Source organism: Prionailurus bengalensis, chromosome A3 (genome assembly GCF_016509475.1).
Source record: "Prionailurus bengalensis isolate Pbe53 chromosome A3, Fcat_Pben_1.1_paternal_pri, whole genome shotgun sequence".
Lineage (NCBI taxonomy): Eukaryota > Metazoa > Chordata > Mammalia > Carnivora > Felidae > Prionailurus > Prionailurus bengalensis.
Window position 1 is genome coordinate 99,766,537 of NC_057354.1, and position 22,994 is coordinate 99,789,530.

The 22,994-nt window shown below is 49.8% G+C and overlaps 1 protein-coding gene across 1 annotated transcript in view; it reads right to left on the minus strand.

The window, feature by feature from the left end:
* Nucleotides 1–1,025: 1,025 nt before the first annotated feature.
* The window catches only part of TRABD2A (TraB domain containing 2A), a 54,010-nt gene continuing 32,041 nt past the window's right edge, over nt 1,026–22,994 (minus strand). The window contains exons 3-7 of the mRNA XM_043603833.1: nt 17,688–17,834; nt 14,986–15,160; nt 9,917–10,007; nt 3,384–3,641; nt 1,026–1,466 (exon numbers count right to left, since the gene is read on the minus strand). Coding sequence (XP_043459768.1) covers nt 1,280–1,466; nt 3,384–3,641; nt 9,917–10,007; nt 14,986–15,160; nt 17,688–17,834 — 858 coding nt within the window. The 3' untranslated portion in view covers nt 1,026–1,279. The remainder of the gene's footprint in view (nt 1,467–3,383; nt 3,642–9,916; nt 10,008–14,985; nt 15,161–17,687; nt 17,835–22,994) is intronic.

The following is a 22,994-nucleotide window of genomic DNA, read 5'->3' on the forward strand; positions in this document are numbered from 1 at the left end:
AGAAAGCTGTAGGAAACTGAGCCAACCTCACAACTGTAACACGCTCATGAAGCAGGTGACTAGACAGGGAAACGCACAGCCTGGCCACTGCACAAACTTCTGTCTGCTGGAGCCTACCTGTAACTGCCACCACTACTGAAGAAAAAGGTCTTCTGTTCCCCTTGAACCCTCCAAGTCTCGCATAAGTCTATGCCATTAGGAGAATCTCGGTCATAGCAGCAAGGGAATCTGGGAGAGTTTAGCCCTCCTCCCCCTGCAATACAGAGAGTACAGAATGGAGCGAAGGTGGAGGACATGCATCCTGAGTACCATCGCACCAGTCTTTAAGTAGACCCGGAAGACCTTCTGGGCCCTGGAAATGACTGAGATGCACCCCCAAGAAAGTCTAGGAAGGGAAGACCACAGAACTGCAAGCCCAGGCAGTCAAGCTTACCGTAAACCAGATTAGAAACAAACACATCTACTTCCAAGTCCTGGGCAGACCCTCTGGGTTTCTGTGAGCTGCTCGAAGGCCCATAAGGAAACCTTGTCACGGGGTGGGTGTGGTGACCAAACAGGAGGTGGGGTGGGAGGTAGGGCTAAAAGTTCCCATTTGAGACTCAACTGAGACAATTCTACTCTTACTCATTTTATAGAGACTCCCTCATAAGATTTTATTTATAAAAGGCATCAGCATATAAATAACAAGACAGGAAGGGGGAGCGTTTGAAACCCACTTTCTTACACAGCACCTCTGACAAAGCCTACCATTCATCCAGTCTTCAGCATGTTGGTGAGACACTCACATACATAATTAAAGCACTTGTCAGAGCGCAGGAAACAGAACAAAGCTCCTATGGCCTACTGACTCCCCTGAATCCATAACCAGGAGTAGGAAGAGGAGCAGCAGGAAGGAGAAAAGGGTCAGGATCCAAAGTGGCAGGTAGGACCAGTATGAGTAGGGCCCAGGGGTAAAGCAGTGACAATATTCAGAGGGTGTGAGCAAGAGTTGTTTGCATAACATATACACATTGTGGGGAAAAATCTACAAAGAAAAGACATTTAATTATTTCCATATAATTCATTTACAATTATTTTCATACAAGTCATTATGTTACAAAACTGTACACCTACCCCCAGCACTGCTGGATAACCCAGAGTCGTTCCTTGGAAAGAGAAGAATCAACTTTTATTCTCTCTTTTCCTGGGTTGGGCCTATCAAGGCCAGAACAGGGTGTGGAGTACAGGAATAGCCATCCTTCAAGTCCAAGGGGTCAGGGGCCTGGCCTGGCTCCTCCCGTCATTGCAGGAGGGGCGTCTCTGTTTGGAAAGCCAGCACCAGCACCCAGAACACAGGAGTCCAGAGAGACAGACAGGCACTGCTGGCTACCATCTGGCTGTGGCGGGAATGCCCATGGCGAGGGAGCTGCAGCTCGGCAGAGATGTGCCTATCCAGAACAGGGACCTGGAGCTGTGGGACCTCAGCACTAGGAGGGAAAGAAAAACACAGAAGCTCAGAGCACAGAGCACAGCAGGAGCCACTGGATACTCCAGGGCCCCCAAACGCCCACACAGCTTCTTTGCATCTCCCTTCTTTAAAGACGAGAATGGATCTTAGTATGTTAATAGGCTTCCTGTGTCTCTGTCCCTCGATACTGCCACTACAACAAAACCAAGTAATACAGGTGCTAAGACCAGCACAACAGACAACTCTCCCTTGGCTACATGGTTCTTGGTTCAAAGATTATTAAAACTCTAGGTGTAAGAAGGCCCAACTCAGATTTGCTTATCATTAGCCTTTGGGCAATCTCAGGCAGGGCCCCTCCTCACTGACCACACATAGAGGCACATCCAGGCCATGAGGCGTCCTCCCTGGGTCTCTGGCTCTCTCCCCTACCCCAGCTCACATCCAGAGTGAACACCATGCAGACATCCCAGGTCAAGACAGTATGAGCTGAGGGGCCCAAGATCTCAGGCTCACCCGGACCTTTCAGCTCAGCTCTGGTGTAAAGTGGCCAACTCCAGGCCACCTTAAAAGGAAATGGCCCAAACTGAAAAAGTACTGAACTGGTCAATTTATTCCTCCACCAATGAAGGATGGTTGGAGAGCTACCCTTGGTCATGTGGAACATGGACACCAACAGGATCCCTGTTCTCCGGGTCCAATTTGGCTGCTAGCTTCCATCCGTTAAAAAATGCCAATCCCAGAGCACACCGGACGCCTTCTTCGAACCTTTCAGTGGCTCCTCACTTCCACAGGCATGAGACTCTCTGTCACTCCACTCCATTTCCTGTCTGGACCCACACCACCCCACTTGACTCTTCCCCCCCTTCCCCCCGTCCCCCCCTCCCCCCCAGCTCCAACCATAATTATTTCATCTTGGTTTCTTCAACGTGCTCACTCTCTCCAGGCCTTCACACTGTTCCCTTTGCTTGGAATTCCTTCCCCTCCTTGCTCAGCTATTTATCTATTCAACATTTATTATCAAGCACCTATGCAGGTACTGGATCCCTGAATCTCCTGATCCAGACTCAAAAGTTCTGGTCATTGGGCTTCACTTTGTCAGCCTTCTACTCAGCATCAGCCAAAAGTTACCTTCACTCAGGGAGGCCTTTCCTGACTACTCCCCCAACCCTAAATAGTAACTTCCAACACATACACAAGCACATTCCCACAGCACCCTTTGCAGATATCAAAACTGGGCTTCCTCGCTAGAATGCAAACTCCATGAAGGCAGAGAGCTAATGCCCATCTGGTGTACTTCAAAGCCACAGCACCCGACACAACAGCAGGCACCCAGGAGGAACTCAATGCATTTGCGCTGAACTGAACTGGATCCTGGATCCCAGGCCTCTCTGGTGTAGTTCTTCCAGAAGCCTTATGCCCTGCAGACCAGGCTGAGTCACCACCTTTGACTCCTCCATCCACCTCTGATCTACCTCCTAAGCATCTTCCGAGAGTGCATTCTGTGGTCACCACGCTCTCTGTAAAATGTGGGGGCTGAACAAGCCTGTTCCCTGTTGCTTCCAGCTCTGCAAAACTATGAAATCTTCCCGAAGCTGCAGTGGAGAAAGGGCTCGCAAATCAACGCACACCCATGCATGCCCACCACCACCACCCCCATTCCTCCTTTAACAAAGATAAACAAAGATAACAAAGCCCTTACTCTGGCTTGAAGCAACTGCCTTTAATTACTGGGTTCATCTCAGTGCCCAAGGCTCTAAGCAACAGCAAAGGCTGGTCCACAAGGGGGTTGCTCATCCCCACCAGAGCCTTGAACCTTCCCCTCTCAAGCAGGGTGAGGGATATTCCTGGGCTGCTCCCCACCGGGACTCCGGGTGGGGCGGATGGATGCCGGGGATGGGCTCCTGGCCAGCCAACCCGGCCCAAATCACCGCCTCACCTCTCCTCCAGTCGGACCCACAGATCGCTGAACTGCCGAAGCCGCTGCTTTCGCTGTGGCCGCTGCCGCCTCCGTTTCTTCCGAAACCTCCGCTCCGCTCCGCCTCCCAGGTGGGCACTTCCAGGCAGGGACACGTGGGGAGGCCACAGCGAGCGAACCGCAGACCCAGCTTCCGGTACCCGCGCTTCTGAGGCAGGCACTTCCGGAACAAAGATGGCAGAGGAGGCGGGTCCCGACAAGGGACTTCTACTCGTCTCCCTGTGAACAGGGGTGGAGGGAAGATGGATTTGAAGGACGGTCACACAGCTCTCAGGGCTCAGGGACGCAGAACGGGGGAGGTGGGGGGAGGATAATGTGAAAGTTCAAGCTGGCTAGGGAGCATCCTCCAAGCCACCTCCAGAATTGATCACTTTGATGCCTTAATTTTTCCCTCACATACTGTTGCAGTAGTCATTCCAAATCCCCCAGCCCTGGGGAGGAAATAGAAGATTTCTTTTTAATTGCATATAATTACTGCCCTTCCCTAACAAGGGGTCACAGCTATGTAGAAAGTTACTGAAGATTACAGCATTGAAAGTGACATTTAAAAAAAAAAAAAAAGTTTAAATGCCATTTACTTAGAACAATTGAAGTAACCCTTAACCATGTTAACCCCTCCTTTACCCTGGTAAGGGCTCTTCTCAGAAAAAGGCTGTGGCAGCCCCAACCCCCCCACATGAATGACTGCTAGTGTTCACAGGGCTGGCTTCTAACCACCTTAACCCAGGTCCTACCATAAACCATCTTTCCCAAAGGCAACATGTTTTTCACAACTGATGAGAAACTGAAACTTGCTTCTAGTTTTCCACTAAAGGTGACTCTAGCCTTCCCCCCTCTCCCGCCCCTCCACCCTGCTCCCCAAAAATATCTTCCAGTGAGGAAATAAGCCATGAGAAGGACCCAGTTTCTTGCTACAACAGGACTTTTGTCAAGAGTTTAGTTGGGGTTGAGGAGGGGGCAGTAAGAGAAGAATCCAGCCACTAGAGGTCAATCCTATTGTCTCCTGACTTAGGCAGGCTCCCATCCACCTGAGGAAAGGAAGCAGTGCCTGTGTTATGTGCATCTTTGACATGTGGGCGCAGCAGACCAGCATATATAAGAACTCCGTCGTTCTGCCCTGATTCAGCCTTGATGAACAGCCCACATGTCAGAAGCAGGGCTCAATTCTGACCCACAATCTGACACAACCTGAGATGTCAATTAATATTCATGGCCCTGTGTGAGGAAGGCAGGAGGTATAAGAGATAGAAAATGAACATGGGAAAGACTCAGGTTGGGCAAAAAAGGTAAAAGAAGGGAATTCCTCAAGCGGCAAAGAAAGGCCCCTGTTCTGAACCTGAGGCTGGGAACCCCTGCAACATACAGTCACAGTGAAAAGGCCCCTGGAGGACAGGACCTGCCATATTCATCACTGTGTCCAGAGCCCAGCACGATGCCTGACACACAAGTGTGACACCACTTAGATGAATCTCTTTATTATACCAGCAAAGAAACTGGAGCCTAGAGAGGGGAAAGTGCTCCACCTAAGGCTAAGATTCCAGTGGCCTCCTAGAGGATTCGGGATCAGATGGTCAGGCAGCCCCCATGCCCAGGCCCTCTGCCCCAGCAGAGATTATATCTATGTCATCTTTGACCTCCATATAACCCAGCAGGCCCTGGTACACCGCAGGCATTCAAAAAAGTCTGCTGCAAAGAGCATGGACTCAAATTCACTAGGGCTCAGCTCTTATGGCTTCAAGCAGTGGATCCTTACAGTGGGGACAAATCATAGCTTTGGTTCTGTTCAACTCACAAGAGACACAAGATCTCAGCTCAGTTACTGCAGGTGGGCGAGGCCAGAGCTTGAGAACCAAGTTAATTAGTTAATTACTCTTGGGGGGAGGGGGTCGTTAATCCAGAAGAAATTAATTTTACTTCTCCTGATTTTTATCTTTCTCATATTTCCCAGCTGAGATGTCCTGTAGATTCATAACACCCACTTTATAATTAAGGAAACTGAGGACCAGGGAAATAAATTTCCTTGCCCTAGGTCCCAACAAGGATTCAGTGCCATTTTCAAATAATATACACCAAGATTTTTTTTTTTTCAGTTTATGAAGCTAACTTATTTTCACCATAGGAAATATGGAGAATATAGAGTAGTGTCACTATTACCTCCAGGGAAAGATCCTACAGACAAATGCTCATGGGCTTAAGGGACCTAGGGCAGTAGAGGTGGCTGCTTCTCTGCCAGGTACAGAAAATCCCAGCTGTTGAACACAGCCTAATTCACCCCAGAGCTTCTGGGCTAGCCTAAGCATCCCATCCCAGGTTGAGGTTCTAGGTTATCCTGTTTCAGTCCATCTGAATTCCCAAAGTTTAGTGAAACCTCTAGTTACTTATGAAACCTAAGTCCATGGTCATTTTGGCCACAATATGGGGCCCTTGTTGTGCTTGAGAGATTGCTAGTCCCCTGCCAGCATTTCACACAATCTACTCACTTTGTGGAAGTCTACGAGAAAGAAACACCCTGGTTGACATGGCCTGTCTCCTGGGCACACACCCACAGAAGGACATGTGGTATCCAGGAAGGAGCCCAGGACTGGAAACTAGAACAAGATAATTATACTTTCTGAGCCTCTTCTGCTTCTATAAAGTTGATCTGTCTCACCTGGTTGCTGCGAGGATTAAAACTACCCATGCACCATGCTTCACACAGGGCTGAGCACCCAGGATGCATTCCATGTGGATGCCCCTTTCTTCCAGTCCCACTGTCTGGGGATGAGTGACAGTGTATGTAGCCCAGCAAGGCTGACCAGGACCCTGGAGCACCCCACTGTGAAGCCAAATGGACATTCACCAGATCCTCATTGGTATTATTCTGCTGTGGTGGGCAGAATACTGACCCTCAGAAATGTCAATGTCCTAATCCCTGGAACCTGTGAATACTATTGTTTGTTACCTTTCCTGATAAAAGGGATTTTGTGGGTGTGATATAGGACCTTGAGATGGGAGATTGCCCCAGGCTACCTGGGTGGACCCAATCTAATCACATGGGTGCTTAAAGCCCGAAAACTTTCTGTGGCCAGTGGGAGATGTGACTACAGAAGAACTTCGGGGAAATGCAGTCACTTGGAAGATGGAAGGAGGGGTCACAAACCAAGAAAGGTGAGCAACCTCTGTAATCTGGAAAAGACAAGTAAACAGGTTCTCCCCTAGAAGCCCTAGAGGAGAATACGGCCCCATTAACGCCTTGATTTGAGCCCATTGAGACCTGTGTCAGACGTCTGATCTACAGAACCATAAAATAAGTGCTTGAGGGCAGAGTTTATAATTTGTTGTGGCAGGAAAAAAAAATCCACAAAACCCTAATACAGCATCCGTTATCCTGGGAAGAGGTGTGGGATTGGGGAACTGGGTAAACACACTTGGGATCAGCCCAGCAGGACCCCTGTCCCTTCCTCTTCGCTGCCCAGGGAAGCGCAGTTTCACAGCCAGGGCCTTGCCTGTGTATTCCAGCCTGTTGAATACAGGAGGGTAGTGGCTGCCAGTAGCCCTCCCCTCACTGTCCACCTAACTGGGCCACCCCAAGACCCGAGGGGCTGGCAGGCCTAGAGTGAGCTAGGTCACCAGTTAGAAGGCCTCCTGCCCCCACCCACACAGCCTGCCCAAGATCCAAGTCCCTGTATCATCCCTCAGGGATTATCACACAGCTGCCAAGGAGGGGAAGAAGGAAGCAGGTGTCTCCACAGCCACTGCACTGGCCCTTGCCAACACCTTCAGTGCGGTCGTTTCCCCCACTCTGGGCCCTTATCCCCTCACCCCTTCTTCTCCCTAACCGGAGCTCCATTCCAGACTTCATGCTCCCTCGTGGCCTCCCCTGGAGCACGGCTCACCGCTAAAAACTCATAGACACTATCCTAATGGAGCACATACTGTGTGCCAGATGCCAGGATAGCTACTGCAGAGCACACACCAAACCCCTGGGGATCATGCAAGGGGATGGCCCCAGGCCGGAGCAGAGAAGAACATGGGGCGTTTGTGCTGGATCTCACAGATTCTGATAGAATTAGGGGCGGGGATGGGGGATGAATGTCTGGCCGAGGAAGCTGCACGAACAAAGACAAAGGATCCAGGAAGTAAAACGTGGGAGAAGAAAGGGCAGAAAGAGAAGGCATGTGTGGGCGGAGGAGCCTGAACTGTACCCTGGCTCTGACTAGCTGTGTGATCTTTCAGTTTCTCCATCAGTAAAGGAGAAGAAACACCCACCCCACAGGCTGGCTTTGAGGATTAACTGACAGTCCGTGTGAACCTGGCTGCCACCTGACAGTCGGTCAATAAATGTTCTTTCCTCCCCTGGGAATGTGAGCAGCCCAGCTGAATGTCAGCACTGGTTCTCAGCCCTCACCGTGCACCAGAATCACAGAGAGATTTTTAAAATACTGATTCCTGACCTCACTTCCTCCCACAGGCAGGTATTAGGGTTAGAGACAGAAGTAGGAAGCCTGAGCATAACCATCAACACACGTGCACGCACACATGCATGTATGTGCACACATGCGCGCATGTGTGTACACACATATACATGCCTGTGCACACACGTGTGCATCCACACACGTACACGCATGCACACGCACACTCCAGGAAGGGTCCTCTCCAGCACCCGCAAGGACTGTGTGCCAAATACCAGCCCAGTCAGCCTGGGGCGGGGGCTGAGAAGGGACAAAGCACCCGCTTTCCAGAAGAACACGGTCCCCCCGAAACAGGCAGAGAACCACTAAGGGCTGGATTCTCCCTCCAGGGCTGAAGGAGAACAGGAGAGAGAGAAGGATCAAGACCTGGGCAGTGAGCAGAGCTGAAGGAGGGGCAGGATTTTTGCTGTCAGGGGGCAGTGGATGGCAGCGACCCAGACAGAAGGTTTTCTGATGCAGGAAGCACACCTGTGCTGGGGTCTGGGCGCCAAGACACCAGCAGGAAGAAACTGGACTTTGGAAGAGAAGAGTCAGAAAGCACAGAAGGTTTCTGAGGAAGGGGCACTTGCAAGATTTAGTCCCACAGAGAGCGAAGAATGGACCAGAGGATGAGAGCCATGAAAAAGGAGAGGAGCAAACCCAAGAGGAGAGGAAGCTAGAGGTGTGATGGAGGTGAGAAATGAGAAGTCTCAGGTAAGGGCTATTAGAGAGTAGAAGTGCTATTTGAAGAACCATTACTATTGACGCGCTGGGTGTAGGGCGTGAGAGGTGGGGGTAAGACAGCCCAGGACGTACCCACGATTGTCCGCTAGGAGGCAGACTGGGAGAATCCTGGCTCCCGGATGGAAACTGGACCGCTAGGGAGGACCCTCTGGGGTGAGGTGCTGGGGAGAGGCCCTAGCTTGAAACAACATGAGCTGAAGGTGGGCCTTCTGATGAGAAAGAGGGCACCTGGGGAAGGGCAGCCATCAAGCTGACACCACAGCTGACCCCCCTCTCTACCCCTCAGTACAAAGGATGGGCCTTCTCCTCACTACCGCTGGGATCCCTGCCAGGAGGGGGCGCTGGTGAGCGCGGTCGGGAGGGAGTGGGGCGAGGAAAGGCGTGTGTTAGGGGCTGAATTCCTATGTTGGAGCCTCCATAGCCAGTTCCTCAGAATGTGACTGCATTCATAGGCAGCGCCTTTAAAGAGGTTATTAAGATAAAATGAGGTCGTTAGGGTGGGCCCTGGTCCAATCTGACTAGTATCCTTATGAGAGGAAATTTAAACACACAGAGACACTAGGATTGTGTGCACACAGAGGAAGGCCATGTGGGGACAGGGAGAGGGAGGCTACATGCAAGCCGAAGGGAGACCTCAAGGGAAATCAAACCTACCAACACCTTGATTTTGGACTTCTGGCCTCCGGAACTGTAAGAAAATAAATTTCTGCTGTTCGAGTGCCCAGTCTGTGGCATTTTGTTACGGTGGCCCAAGCTGACTAGTTCGGAGGGGAGGGAGGGGTCCACAGAGCCATCAAAATGAGAAACAGACCTGGGGGGAGGAACAGCCCAGGGAAAGAGAAAGGGCTTTGCTCCTGTCCCGAGAAGGGTCTCACAGCCACGCCCTGCGCTTCTAGCCCCTCTGACCCTGTGTTATGACTGATTCCACCATCTGCCTCCCTGAAACTTCCCAAATGCCCACTGGAAAGGCACTAAGCATTAAGTCCAATGACCCCTCCTGGGGCCCCCGGGACCATGGGGTAATCTTCCCTTCTCCTTCTCTGCCCCAAGACCACTGAGGAAAAAAGCCAAAATGGCCTCTGTTGCCCGAAGTGCCCGGCCAGCCAACCCATGTCTGACACAGCCCCAGCCACAACAGGATGCCAGCAGAGCCGGGTGCCAAGTGTCCATTTAGCGGCCAGGCAGGGAAGGTGGTAATAGCCGTGCTGGGGGCCTCTGGAGCCCCTCAGGGTAGAGCCCGCCCTGGTGCCGGGGCAGCCCCGTGGGGGTCTCGGCTCTGCTAGCTGCTCCCCAACCAGGATAGAAGCACAGGAAGGTTACTTGTTGATGGGTCGTCCAGCGGGGGCGTGTTCTACCTCATAGCCTTCGCGCCGTAAGACATCAAGCACTGTATTGTTGCCCATGAAATGACCTGCAGTAAGAAAAATGATCAGAAATACGGCAGCTCCCGTGACCACTAAACATACCCCCAGACACACAGCCCAGAACAAAGAAATAACCCTGCCAGCCCTCCATCCCTTTCTGTCCAGCCCAGTAGAGTTCCTAAGAGCTTCTGTAGTCAGGCCTCCCAACTGCCCTCCAGGCAGGCAGGGAGGGACAAGCAGTGTTTCAGAGATGAGGACACAGAGGATCAGAAGGGTGGGGTGAGCTGCCCAGAGTCACACAGCGAAGGGAGAGCCTAGACACCAAATCCCAACCTTCCAGGTCTCAATGCAGTGTCAACAGTCCCGACCATTCTCATCATTTACACAATCCAACCACCTCTGAGACCTGAGCCCCCTTCTGTCCCACACGTAATTATACATGCGCAGTGAAACACCTGCATCTAGCAGAAGCCACCATAGCTGGAAACCTCAATCTGAATGTTATTTCACTTCCTCCCTTTTCATAAAAAACAAAGATCAGCCAGGTAAGCTTACAATGACATCCTAGACATGTTCAAGGCCAAGAGCAGATCCTGGGATCAACCTCCTTTCCATTCAGGTTTTGATGCTCAGAACTGACATGATCATCCAGGCTCACAACGTCCCTCTCTGTGACAGTATATGGCACTTTAATGTCCTAAATGGCCGATTCAATTGCAGCACTCCATCCTGTGTTTGAGCAGAACCTTAGAGGTATCGTTCTTACCTGCACTTTAAATTGGAAAACTGAGGTAAAATAGGTCCAGGGCTTCACACGCTAAGCAGCCACATAGCAGAATCTAAAAGCCAGGCCATTTGGCTCCAGGGTCTGTACAATCTTGACACGTCAATACTCAATAACCAGAGACCGGGACAGCGAATTAAGGTACGTCCAAGCTGCTGGCCAGGCAACGGGCAGTCTGTGGGTCTCCCTCGTGTCCTGTTCCCACAGGTCTAGAAAGCAGGGTGAACCTGGGTCAGCCTCTGAGAGCCTGGGGAGCCCGAGGGCGGTGACTGGCGGAAGGTACTGGGCTCTACCACATTCTTGGGTTCAACTGTAGAGTCTGTGACCCCAAGATTGCTGAGGGGCAACTGGCTCAGATGAAAGGGACGTTGGCAAGGCCCAGATTAGCCCTGGTGCACAAGTGCAATTAACTCATGCACAGATGTTGCTTGCCTGGACTGGGGGTGAGGGCGGCGGGGGGGGGGGGGGGGCGCTACTGAGCCTACAGAGTGCTGCAGCAACCCTCACTCCCCCAGCCATTACCAAGCCCACACAGCAGGGCGTGATCACAAAAATAAAGTAGCCAACAGTCATTGAGCATTACCAGGCACAATGCTTTACACATCATTTGACAGCCCCGCCCCCTCCCGCCCCTGCCAACAGCCCTATAAGGTGGGCGTATTACTGTCTCCATTTTACAGGTGAGCAAGAGGCACAGAGAGGTGAAGCAGATGGCATCTCAAACCCAAGTGGTCTGGCTCCAGAGTCCACCCTCTCAAGCAATTCAGAATAAAAACCGTATCTGTCAAGTGAACAAACTGCCCCTATTACCAGTGCTTTCTCAGCACGGAACCAAGCTATTCTGTTTGACCGACTTTTCCTGCCACAAAGGTGAGCTCCATTTCTCATCTCTAAATTTTCTCTCCAGACCCCCACAGTGAAAGTTGTTGTTTGATTTGAAACTCTGTAGCTTTGGGGCGCCTGGGTGGCTCAGTCGGTTAAGCGTCCGACTTCAACTCAGGTCACGATCTAGCCGTCCGTGAGTTCGAGCCCCACGTCGGGCTCTGGGCTGATGGCTCAGAGCCTGGAGCCTGCTTCCGATTCTGTGTCTCCCTCTCTCTCTCTGCCCCTCCCCCGTTCATGCTCTGTCTCTCTCTGTCTCAAAGATAAATAAACGTTAAAAAAAAATTTAAAGAAACTCTGCAGCTTTTAGTTTTTGGTTACCTTCGCTTTGCAATTAAAAGTTTGCTAACCACAGACTTTAAAATTTTTTAACCAGTAAGGCTAAGTGTCGGGAGCAATTTCTGTGGTTCCCTCTGGTCAACACAGCCTTCAGAAAGAAACGGATTCCTGCGGTGGAGAAAGCAGCACCAGGAAGAGAACTTGGCACTGGTGACTGTCCAGGGCACCCCTGGCCCCCAAAGCACCCAGCTGTGAGGCCTCTGCCCAGCACTGTGGCAATATGATGAGCTGTGCCCGGAGAATCAGGCGAGCCCAGGTGCTACATCTCACCTGGGCCATCGGTCAAGCAGTCGCCATCTGGAGGGCCTGGCCTCCCAGCTGCTCAGATCAACCTGCCATCTGGCTGCCAGCCAACCCGCTGCCCAGCCTCGCGCCACACAGTAGGCCACTGTCATCTCAAAGCGCCCACCCTTCCCCTGCACCCAGTGCCCCGCCATCCCGCCACCGGACGTCAGGGAAGCTTTTGAGAGATCAGCTGAGTCTCGCAGGAGTGGAAGGCAAAAGCCCATGCTCAGGGGCTGGTACCTTCCATCCTGGAGGACCTGACAGAGCCGCCGGGACCGAGCCACCAGCTCGGTGTCTTATTTTAGTCTATATGCTGCCGAAGCGAGCACCAGCTCTGTGTTCTAACAGAGGGCCACCATCACCCCTACCAGGTGCCATGGGGGGTTTCTGGTACCTAACCCCTTTCGGGGTGCTGCAGAACCAGAGCTAACAGCTTTGCTGAGACAGGCCAGACATGGGCACTGGGTCACACAGCACTATGCACAACCCAAATATGGAATGTGAGACTTGGAGAAGAGGAAAACCACTCACACAACTCACAGAGGACCAAGCACCAAAGGCAGAAACTGTTCATTTGTGAACAAGATGTAGGAGCCCAACCTCTCATTTTTTCTACAACATAAAAACATCCTTTTTTTAAAGCTTATTATTTTTTTTAATGATCTCTCCACCCAACATGGGGCTCAAACTCACAACCCTGAGATCAAGAGTCATATGTTCTGCAGACTGAGCCAGCCAGGCACCCCTAAAATTCGTCCTTTTCAAGTGCACAATTCAGTGATTTGGGGAATATTCCCAAATTTGTGCCACCATCACCGCTATCTAATTTTAAAGCATTTTCATCAGCTGAGATTTTGATGACCGTTATATTGAATGTCTAGATCAACAGGGGAGAATATTGTCATTTTAACACTGTTCAAGCCTTCCAATTCATGACCATATGTCTTTCCATTTACTTAGGTCTTCTTTAATTCCCTCTGATGATTTTGGTTTTCCGTTGTACTTCTTGATACATCTCGTACTATTTTTTTACGCTTTTAAACGGAACTAGTTTCTTCGTTTCATTTTCAAATTATTCATTGCTAGAGTATGGAAACACAACGGACTTTTGTGTACTGATCTTCTATCTTGCCTCCTTGTACCCTGGGTTTTTAGTTCTAAGAGTTTTTTGGTCGGTTACCTAGGATTTTCTATACACAAGACCATGTCATCTGAGAAAAGAGATAGTTTTACTTCCTCCTTTCCAATATGAATGTCTTTTATTCCTTTTCCTAACTTTCCTGGCTAGAACCTTCACACACTGTTGAAGAGAAGTGGTGAGAGCAGCCATCTTTGTCCTGTTCCTCATCTTAGGGGGAAAGCATTTCATCTTTCGTCATTTAATATGTTAAAGTGACCCTTCAATAGGCTGATGAAGTAAGTTCCCCTGTAGCCTTCGTTTGATGAGTATGTTCACCATGAAAGAATGTTGCACTTTATTGTTTGCTTTTTCTATGTCTGTTGAGAGCATCGTGTGGTGCTTGTCCTTGAGTTCTCCTAATATGGGGGATTATATTAATTGATTTTCAGATGTTGTGGTAATGGTCCCCCAAATACATCTGCATCCTAATCCCTGAAACCTGTGAATGTTATCTGGGGAAAAAAAAGAAAACAAAAGATTTTGCAGATGTAATTAAGCTAAGGATCTTGAGATCGGGTGATTCTACTTGACCTCTCACTCTGCCACTCTGCAAATGCTCTTCTCCAACCCCCACCTCCCATTTTATCAGTAAAAAGACCGAGGGAACTTGTCCACACTTATGAAGCTAGTGGGGAATTGAAAGGAGAAGCCAAGGGCAGCAAATGCTCCTTCTGCACACTACTCAGTCTCTGGCCTTTTTCTTTCCTTTCCTTTCCTTTCCTTTCTTTTCCTTTCCTTTCCTTTCCTTTCCTTTCCTTTCCTTTCCTTTCCTTTCCTTTCCTTTCCTTTCCTTTCCTTTTCTTTTTAATGTTTATTTATTGGGAGAGAGAGAGAGCACATGCACACAAGTTGCAAGGGGCAGAGAGAGAGAATCCCAAGCAGGCTCTGTGCTGTCAGCACAGAGCCCGACAAGGGTCTCCATCTCATGAATGTGAGATCATGACCTGAGTCAAAACTCAGAGTCGGATGCTTAACCCACTGAACTACCCAGGTGCCCCAAGCCTGTTGTCATTTCTGTCTTTAATTCTGGAGTGTGCAAAGCTGTGCTAGAATGACTCAAGAAGAGGAGATAATTTATGTCAAAAAGCCCACAAAAGGAAATAATTTTCCCAGTCTGTTTCCATGTGCACTGTTAACAGTTGGTAATGGCTGACATATCAGCGCCAAGTCTTAGCCTGGGAGGCTCACGGTCAGAGAGGAGACAGAAGACAAGACAAATTTTAGGGGAAGTTAAAAAAGTGAAGGGTACCAGAAAGCCGTTGGGATTAAGTGCCAAATTGGGAAGAGAGAGAAAGGCCTTCCCAGCTTCCAGGGGAGTGTGTTTTGAATACCACGTGGAGAGAGAGCTATGGTGATGTCACAGGTACCAGCCCGCCCAGCAAAGGTTCAACAGTGCTGGATACTCAGGCATCAGCTGGAGCCAGCCACTTTGCAAGTGAAATAAGTCAAAGAAGGTGCCACTCATCTCACCTCCTACCAGCAGCCCACCTCCGGGGTCCCTTCGTGGGAGGAGCAGCGGAGCCCAGCCTCCCAGCAGAGGTAACCTATGTCTCACCAGCTCCAAAGGCAAAGAAAAAGCCTTTGTCCGGGAACTCTTCCAAAAGGGCCTTCACCCGCTTCCCCATTCTCTCATTCCGCTTGTAGATGAGCTCCTGGCGGAAGTAGCTGTCGATCTCCTGGGCGGTGACGCGCTCCTGCGGTGGCAGCGTGGCGTTAATAAAATTGGGAACCTCCGCCGAAAGAAAAAGAAAAAAACAAATCAGGGGCAACGGTGTCACTGACCAAGTTGCTTCATTTGAGCCCCAAATCACCCAGCCAAGAGGGTCAAGCTGGCAGGGAAAGAGCACGCACCACCACGCTTGGGGTCTCCCACCTACTACTTTTTCAAGCTGTGATATCATTCTCTGTAACCCGAGTGAAAACATAGTCGATGAAGTGCACTGAAGAACTCTTGGGCTATCTTAAACAGGACTTCTGTTCTATTCAAATGAGAGTGCTGTTGCCACGTGTTTATATACGGAGACCGTGTCTTTGCCTAACACGGCCATCGTTTTCACTTGTCTGATTCACACATGCCTTCTCTACAAAAATAATTTTACATAATTACATATTTTAGAATCAATAATGATGACTCTACTGCTGAATACATGGCATGTCTATAACCATTCACCTGTCTTTTAAATGCCATACAATTTTAATTGTAATTATCTCTCCACTTCCCGAGTCTCCCTCTTGCTTTCTCCAATGTTCTTTGCCCTCCTGGCAAATATTTCACCTGGTTCTGATGCACACGTGAGCCAAATTCAGTATTTTGGCTAAGAACAGGGGCTGTCGGTGAGGTGATACACCGAGTTCCCTCCCCACCCCTCTGGATTCCCTCCCCCGGGCGCATGCTCTCTCCTCTACCTAGGGATTTAACGAGGTTAACCATTACCTCACTCAAATATAAGACAGAATATCTACCCTGGCTGCTTCTCCCACGTGCAGTAGCCTCTCAAAGACCTTCCGGAAGTCCTTACCCTGTAACGCAGCCATCAATTGCCACTTTAGGGACAACAGATCCCCTTTAGCCATTTCCTCGAAATGATACTTTTTTCATTTTCAAATCCAAAGCCCTCATCTTCTCCTTTGTCATCTTTTTTTTTTTTTTTAACGTTTATTTATTTTTGAGACCGAGAGAGACAGAGCATGAACAGGGGAGGGTCAGAGAGAGAGGGAGACACAGAATCCGAAACAGGCTCCAGGCTCTGAGCGGTCAGCACAGAGCCCAACGCGGGGCTCGAACTCACGGACCGCGAGATCACAACCTGAGCCGAAGTCGGACGCTTAACCGACTGAGCCACCCAGGCGCCCCTCCTTTGTCATCTTTTTAAAAATCATGTCCTTTATGTGAGATCCTTCTGTCCGTTTCCCCAAGTCCCTTCTCTTCAGCAGAGCGCTTCCTTTGTACCAGCCCCTCCCCGCGGGTAAGCAGCCCGTGCAGGGTGACCTCCCACAGCTAAGTGCCAAACATGACCTACAACCCGCACCCCTGTGCCTGACCAGCCTGGCCTTCCTGGCACCATGACAGGCACATTCCCAATACCGCGTACAATGGGCGGGCCCTGTGAGCAGAACAGGTATGAAGGGGCCACAGGAAAGGGTTGCATAAGACATCTGTCCCTGACTGCTACCAGCCTTCCCATTTTCCCATAAAACTCCCAAATCCTCCCACCCATATTAGCTTTTCTCTGCCATTTCAAATTTTAATTTCCCCATCTATCTTGACTTATCTCCCCACTTCCCCCACACCCACCAAGAATTGTCATCACCATCAACTGTACTACTTTTCTTCGGGTATTTCTTGTTTTCCCTTCCTCTTGCTTGCTTTGCCTTCGTTTAACTTCCTCCAGCTCCAGACTCTCTGGAAAGCTCATTGTATCTTCTGACACTTGTGGGGCTGACGCTGGATCCCTACTGTTCCTCTCCCCAGGCTGCCATTCCTTTTTCACCTCTCCCATTCACTCACGGTTCCTTAGGGTCCCCAGATCTAACAGACCCCCGGCATCACTCACAGCCCCCTACCGCATGAGGACACTGGTCCTGGTGGAGGAGACAACACACGCCCCATCTCAGAAGCTCAGCTGGCCTTGCCACTGCCATGTGGTCTCAGTGAGGGGAGGGGAGGAAGTCGTGGCTTGTCCTCTGGGACTCTCGTTGATAAAAGAATAACCAATATCCCTGCCATAGGGAGGCTGCATTCCTCTGAGCTTCCTTCCCCTTGATGGCCCACAGGTAAAACCTGTCCCATGTGTCACTCGCTGCACCAGTCCGGCCACGAACACATCCAAACCCATCATGCTCACGTGGTCCCAGAAGCCACTGCAAACTGCAGCCAGAGTTCTGTTCCACCATTTCCCAGAAGTGCTTCCTAAGTCAGCCGGGGGCTTTCAGACTCAGATCCCTTCCCTGCTCGGGAGGCGGCTTCGTGCTGCCTGTTGCCCAGGCCGTGAGGTCTGCCCCTGGATCCCTAGCTCCATCCTTTGCCTGGAATCCTGGAATTAACTCTCATCAACAACCCCTCCGTTCTCACGTATCATAAAGAATGGCTCTGTTAGCTGCAGCATTTCATTCCACATCTAAACCTGCCCAATTTTATTTTTAGAGCCCTTTATGACCTCAATCCTTTGTACACGGAAGATTCAGGTGTCAGCAGGTAATGCCTTTGTTCTCATGTTTAAATCCACACTGAATTGTGCAGAGGACAAGGGCCCTCACCTGGGAGCTGTCATGGCTGAAGATGACGGAGCTGAGGTCCCCACAGTTATAGTGTTTGATGAGATCTTCTGTCGTGTAGGGGATCTGAAGGCTGCCTGCTCGAAGGCTCTCCTGCTGCAGGAGGGTCTGGTTCAAAGCAAAGATGACCTAAGAGGAGAAAACACAAGGCCCTTTTAAGTTCACTGACACAGCAATCGTTAGCCTCCATCTTATATCTTTCGTCCGTGGTTGATAATGACCTCACCTCTGGGTTTGTCGTATAAGGACATGGACGCTGCTGCTAAAAAAGGAAACACAAATCCCCAGATGGTGTCCAAAGAAAAGGAGGACAGTCCTGCCCAAGTTAGTCCCCTGTGGGTCACACTGGGGGGAAGTACCTTAAGAGGGACACAGACAACCTGGAGCTATCCCATGAGAGTCACCGAGAAGTAAAGAGACCAGAGAATGGCTGCAGATGAAGGTGTGAAGAAGCTGGGGAGGAAGGTCAGGAAGCAGCCAGGGACACACAAACAGACACCGAAGGCTTCACTCACATGAAGGACTGGACAGGAATATACGCACGACATCTTCTAACCATCAGTGTGGCGTCTGCTGACTAGTGGATTCACTGGGTCGGCAGGATGTTAATAAAGTTATGGTGGAAAAAGGGGAGAAACGAGGGCTAGACAAAATCAACCAGTTGGTCTGTACAAGTTTCTCAGAGTCTCTGACACGCTAATGTGTGCTGTGGTTCTTCCTGAAGGGAGAGTGTGCCAGGCTTCCCAAATTTATCTGAGGCACGCACCACAAGAGAAGGCTTCACTAGAACACCCTTTGGGAAAATCCAGACTCAAGGAATTTTACAAAACAAGTAGATTCTCCGTGGGCCCAGAGAACTGGGTCAGAGGGGAAGGTGGGACTCTGGCACCGGGTGGGACTGGAGCTGGCCATGCTGCACAAGGCTCCTGACAACACTGAAGATGCTGTGGCATTTTCTCTCACGTTCTCTCCAGGTATGGATACAGACATATCACCTTCCACGGCTGCCCTTCCACGTGCTACCCCAGGAATCCGTGTACAGATACTGCCTTGCCGTTTGCTGGAAGGCAGCAGCAAATTCCCTCGCCATTTGCTGGAAGGCAGACAGACAGGGTCTGCCTGAGCACTTCGTGAGGTCTTCAGCCGGAACCTTTTGATTCTCCGGAGACAACCTATTACATGTCTCAAGTCAGCAAACGACCCCTTCCTTTCTCCTGTCACACGTCCTCCTCATTCTGAGTGGCAGAGGCTCTTGTTGAGTTGCTTCCCACAGGCCACTGTGGCGCAAGCCTGCTGTATGCCCTCCTCCCATGGCCCTGTCTCCCTTGGTTACTCCAGTATTGGCTGTCCCTGTCCTGAGGCCCTTGGGGGCAGGCCCCTCTTTGAAAAGTCCCCTCCTCCCCTCTTCTCTCAAAACATCCCCCTCCTGTCTGTTGGGCCTGGACCTTCTGGACCATGCCTTGTCTCCAGCCCTCTACTGGTGACATGAGCTGACCAAGAGGCAGATACACCCAGGTGTATGTCCACAAATTATGGTCTAAATGAGGAAATTCAGTCTTCCATGGGGATGAGCCCCTGGATTCTAAAGCCACACAATTAAGACCTGTCCACCGCCACTGGGAATTGCTAAATGACTTCAGATTAGCTGGAGGAACAGATCTTTGGAGAGGAGGGGGAGGGGCAGTATGCCAGGCTCCAGGCCAAGGTCTCACACTTTCTGTCTCAATCCACACGAAGTTCTCAACAAATACATGCTGATGGATTTTGCCCTTCCCCTAAGGGCGTTCAGGACAAGCCCAGGAATCTGTAACTAGCAGACCTTCCTCCAAGAGTTTCCATTGGTTTCAAAATGCTTTTTTTAAGGTGTTCTTGGTATTTGGAGAAGATCAAGCCACGCATTCTAATGGACAGGCGGGTCTGCAAAGTGGAGAAGACCGTGTGGCCCACATAGTGGGCCTTATTCAGTCCCTTCTCAGTGTAGTCAAATGTCATTTACCCTGAAGACATTTCACCTGTTCATGACAGGCTTCCAAAGCCTTGCTAGGATGTTTGTCTTTGCTTCTTATATTTACTTTTGATGATCAAGCTCCATCCAACCAGGGGCAGGGCCATAGAGGCACTGCTGGAGGTGCCTTCTTTGGGGCAAACCAGGGGTGGCCCTCTGTGTCTGCCTTGGCAGCTGGAGGAGGCAACTACCCCCCGGTGCTCTGCAGGAAGTCTCGAGGGCCCCAGAGCAGGAGTCAGAGAACACATGAGGGCTCCACAAAAATAATACAAAGCCCCAAACTCACCTAACTAAAACCACGGTGGTCCAGACTCAGCTTCCTTAGAGACCTACTCTGGCATCTCGGAAGGCCCCACAGTCTGACAAGATTAATGACTGTTGGTCATTCTTATGCAATTTACTCTCCTTGCTGTGCTTGGCAAAGCCTGAGTCAGTCTGACAAATTTGGAGTTTCAGGATGTGACTCACAGATTAATAAATTCCTCAGAAACAACTGTATTTGGTTACAGTGACCACAGAGACACCTTCCAAGAGGTTTATCCTGATGGGGCGTTGTCACTGACCTAGCCTCCTAGGGTTATGGAATCACACCTGGCACTGTTCCTGGACAGCCAACAAGCCCAGGTACAGCAGGCAGCCTGCCCCGATGAGAGCCGAGGCAGACAACCAGGAAGGGAAGGCAAGGCAAAGGAGCAAGTACAGGGGTCTGGCTGAGTGGCCCAGGCTATGCACGCGGCCCCCCTCACCTCCTCCCTAACCAACTCTGTGCCACCCACCGCCTTCTCCTCTCCATCCAATCCCTTTCTTTGGAGCCTCTGCTAACGTTTAGTCACGAGTAGTATTAGATTCCTTGGGCCACCATAACAAAGTACCACAACCTGGGCGGCTTAAACCACAGAAATGTATTGTCTCACAGTTCTGGAGGCCAGAAGTCCAAAATCAAGGTGCTGGCAAGGCCATGTTCCCTCTGAAGGAATTAGGGAAGGATCTATTCCAGATCTCTCTCCTAGCTTCTGATCATTCCTTAGCTGGTGGCCACATAACTCCAATTTCCATATGGCTTACTCCCCACGTATGTCTGTGCCCAAATTTCCCCTTTCTATTTTTTGTTTTCATTATTTCTTATTTTTTACTTTTTTTTATTAAAAAAACTTTTTTTTAACGTTTATTTATTTTTGAGACAGAGAGAGACAGAGCATGAACAGGGGAGGGGCAGAGAGAGAGGGAGACACAGAATCTGAAATGGGCTCCAGGCTCTGAGCTGTCAGCACAGAGCCCGACGCGGGGCTCGAACTCATGGACCATGAGACTATGACCTGAGCTGAAGTCGGACGCTTAACTGACTGAGCCACCCAGGCGCCCCTGTTATTTTTTACTTTTTAAAGAGTAGCAGTAGCGGTATTTATTTATTTTGAGAGAGAGAGAGTGCATGCAGAAGCAGGGGAGGGCCAGAGAGAGAGGGATACGGAGAATCTTAAGCAGGCTCCACACCCAACATAGAGCCTGATGCGGGGCTTGATCTCATGACCATGAGATCATGACCCAAGCCCAAATCAAGAGTCCAATGCTCCACCAACTGAACAGGTATGCCCAAATTTTCCCTTTGTATAAGGACACAGTCACAGTCATATTGGATTAGTGCCCACCCCAATCACCTCATCCTAAATCATCTGCAAAGACCCCATTTCCAAATAAGGTCACATTCTCAGGTCCTGAAGGTTAGGACTTCAAGGGAAGCGTCTGGAGACACAAGTTAAAACGTGTCAGGCTCAGCTTACCCTTTTTTTAATAGTTCATATGAATATGGTAAAAATTCCAAGCAGTACTAAGAAAAAGAACTCCCTCCTGTTCCTGTACCTGAATCATCCTCCCTAAAAACAATCACTTCCAGTGACTTATGTATCTGTCCACGGACAGTCTCTGTGTGTAAAAGCCGACAGACGACACATGATACACAGATGTAGAGATATCTCCTCCGCTTTTTTCTTTGTGTTTTTTTGACCTTTAAGGATTCAAATAAATGCCTTTCCATGAATTAATACTAAAGTTATACATTATAACGTAAGACAAGAGGATTGTGGAATTAAAAGCCAGGGTTTGGCAAACATTGTTTTTGAAGCACAGGCAGCCTGAATCCTCCTCCTTATCCATAAGATAACATTAATGACTACAGCAAGTCATAGAAAAGAAAAAGGGAGATTTGTGACTACAAGAAGGGACAAATGAAGGTTTCCTACAGCCTTGCCAGTGAGAAAGCAAGCTGGATGCAGGAGCCCAGAGGCACCCCAGAGGTGTCCCCACCACCCCCAATCCAAAGCTGTCCTAGTGATGTGGTCTGAAGCATTGGGGTTCAGATTCAATGGCCAAGAAAGAATTCTTGAGACGTCTTTGGCGATAAAACGGTGGTTTTATCAAAGCAGGGAGACAGGACCCATGGGCAGAAAGAGCTGCACTGGGGTTGTGACAGGTGACTGATTATATACCTTCAGGTTGCAGGGGGTCAGGGATAGTGTAAGTCTCTAAGGGTATTTTGGAAACAAGGTTTCCAGGATCCTGAGGGGGCTAGCTACTTTTAGGAAAAGGTCATTTACCGTCTAATAAAACCTCAGTCATGAGACCCTTCAGATGTACATGAGTGGACCATAAGCTTGGAATATGTTTGCCAACCTATATCCTGGGGTGGGGGGTTGGGGGAAGATAAGGGAAGTTTTCAAAGGAATTTTTATATGTTAAAGTAGACTTACAGGATCCTAAAGGTGGGGATAATGTTAAGCTAAGACTGCTTTTTGCCCTTAGCAAAGTGTCATCACTGAGACAGCTGAGCTCCCAGAGGAATGTCACTCTGCCTGTCTCAGGGACTTGTCAATAGGCTGTAAGTTGTAAGGAAATTGAATCTTTTTTCTTCTGCTTTTTTCCCCCCACATCGCTAGTGTTGCGAGATCCTTGAGCACAATGGCCAAGAAAGAATCCTTGAGACGTTGTACAGTACAACTTAGAGTAGTTAGCTTGCACGGGACAGGACCCTGTGGGCACAGAGAGCTGCATTTTCGCTGTATGAAGCTGGTGGTTATATGCTTAGTGTTCAAGGGGGAAGGGGACGTGCAGGGAGTTTTAAGTCATAAATGTCTTCTTCGAATTCTACTCATAAAACTACTTGCGCAGGTTTCTAAAATGTTTGTCATTCAGCTTGATATTAACTATCGGTGAGATTTACGGCAGTCATGAGACCCTTTATGGATGTAGCAACCGGCCCATAGCTGATCCTTATGAAACTATGCAGGCAT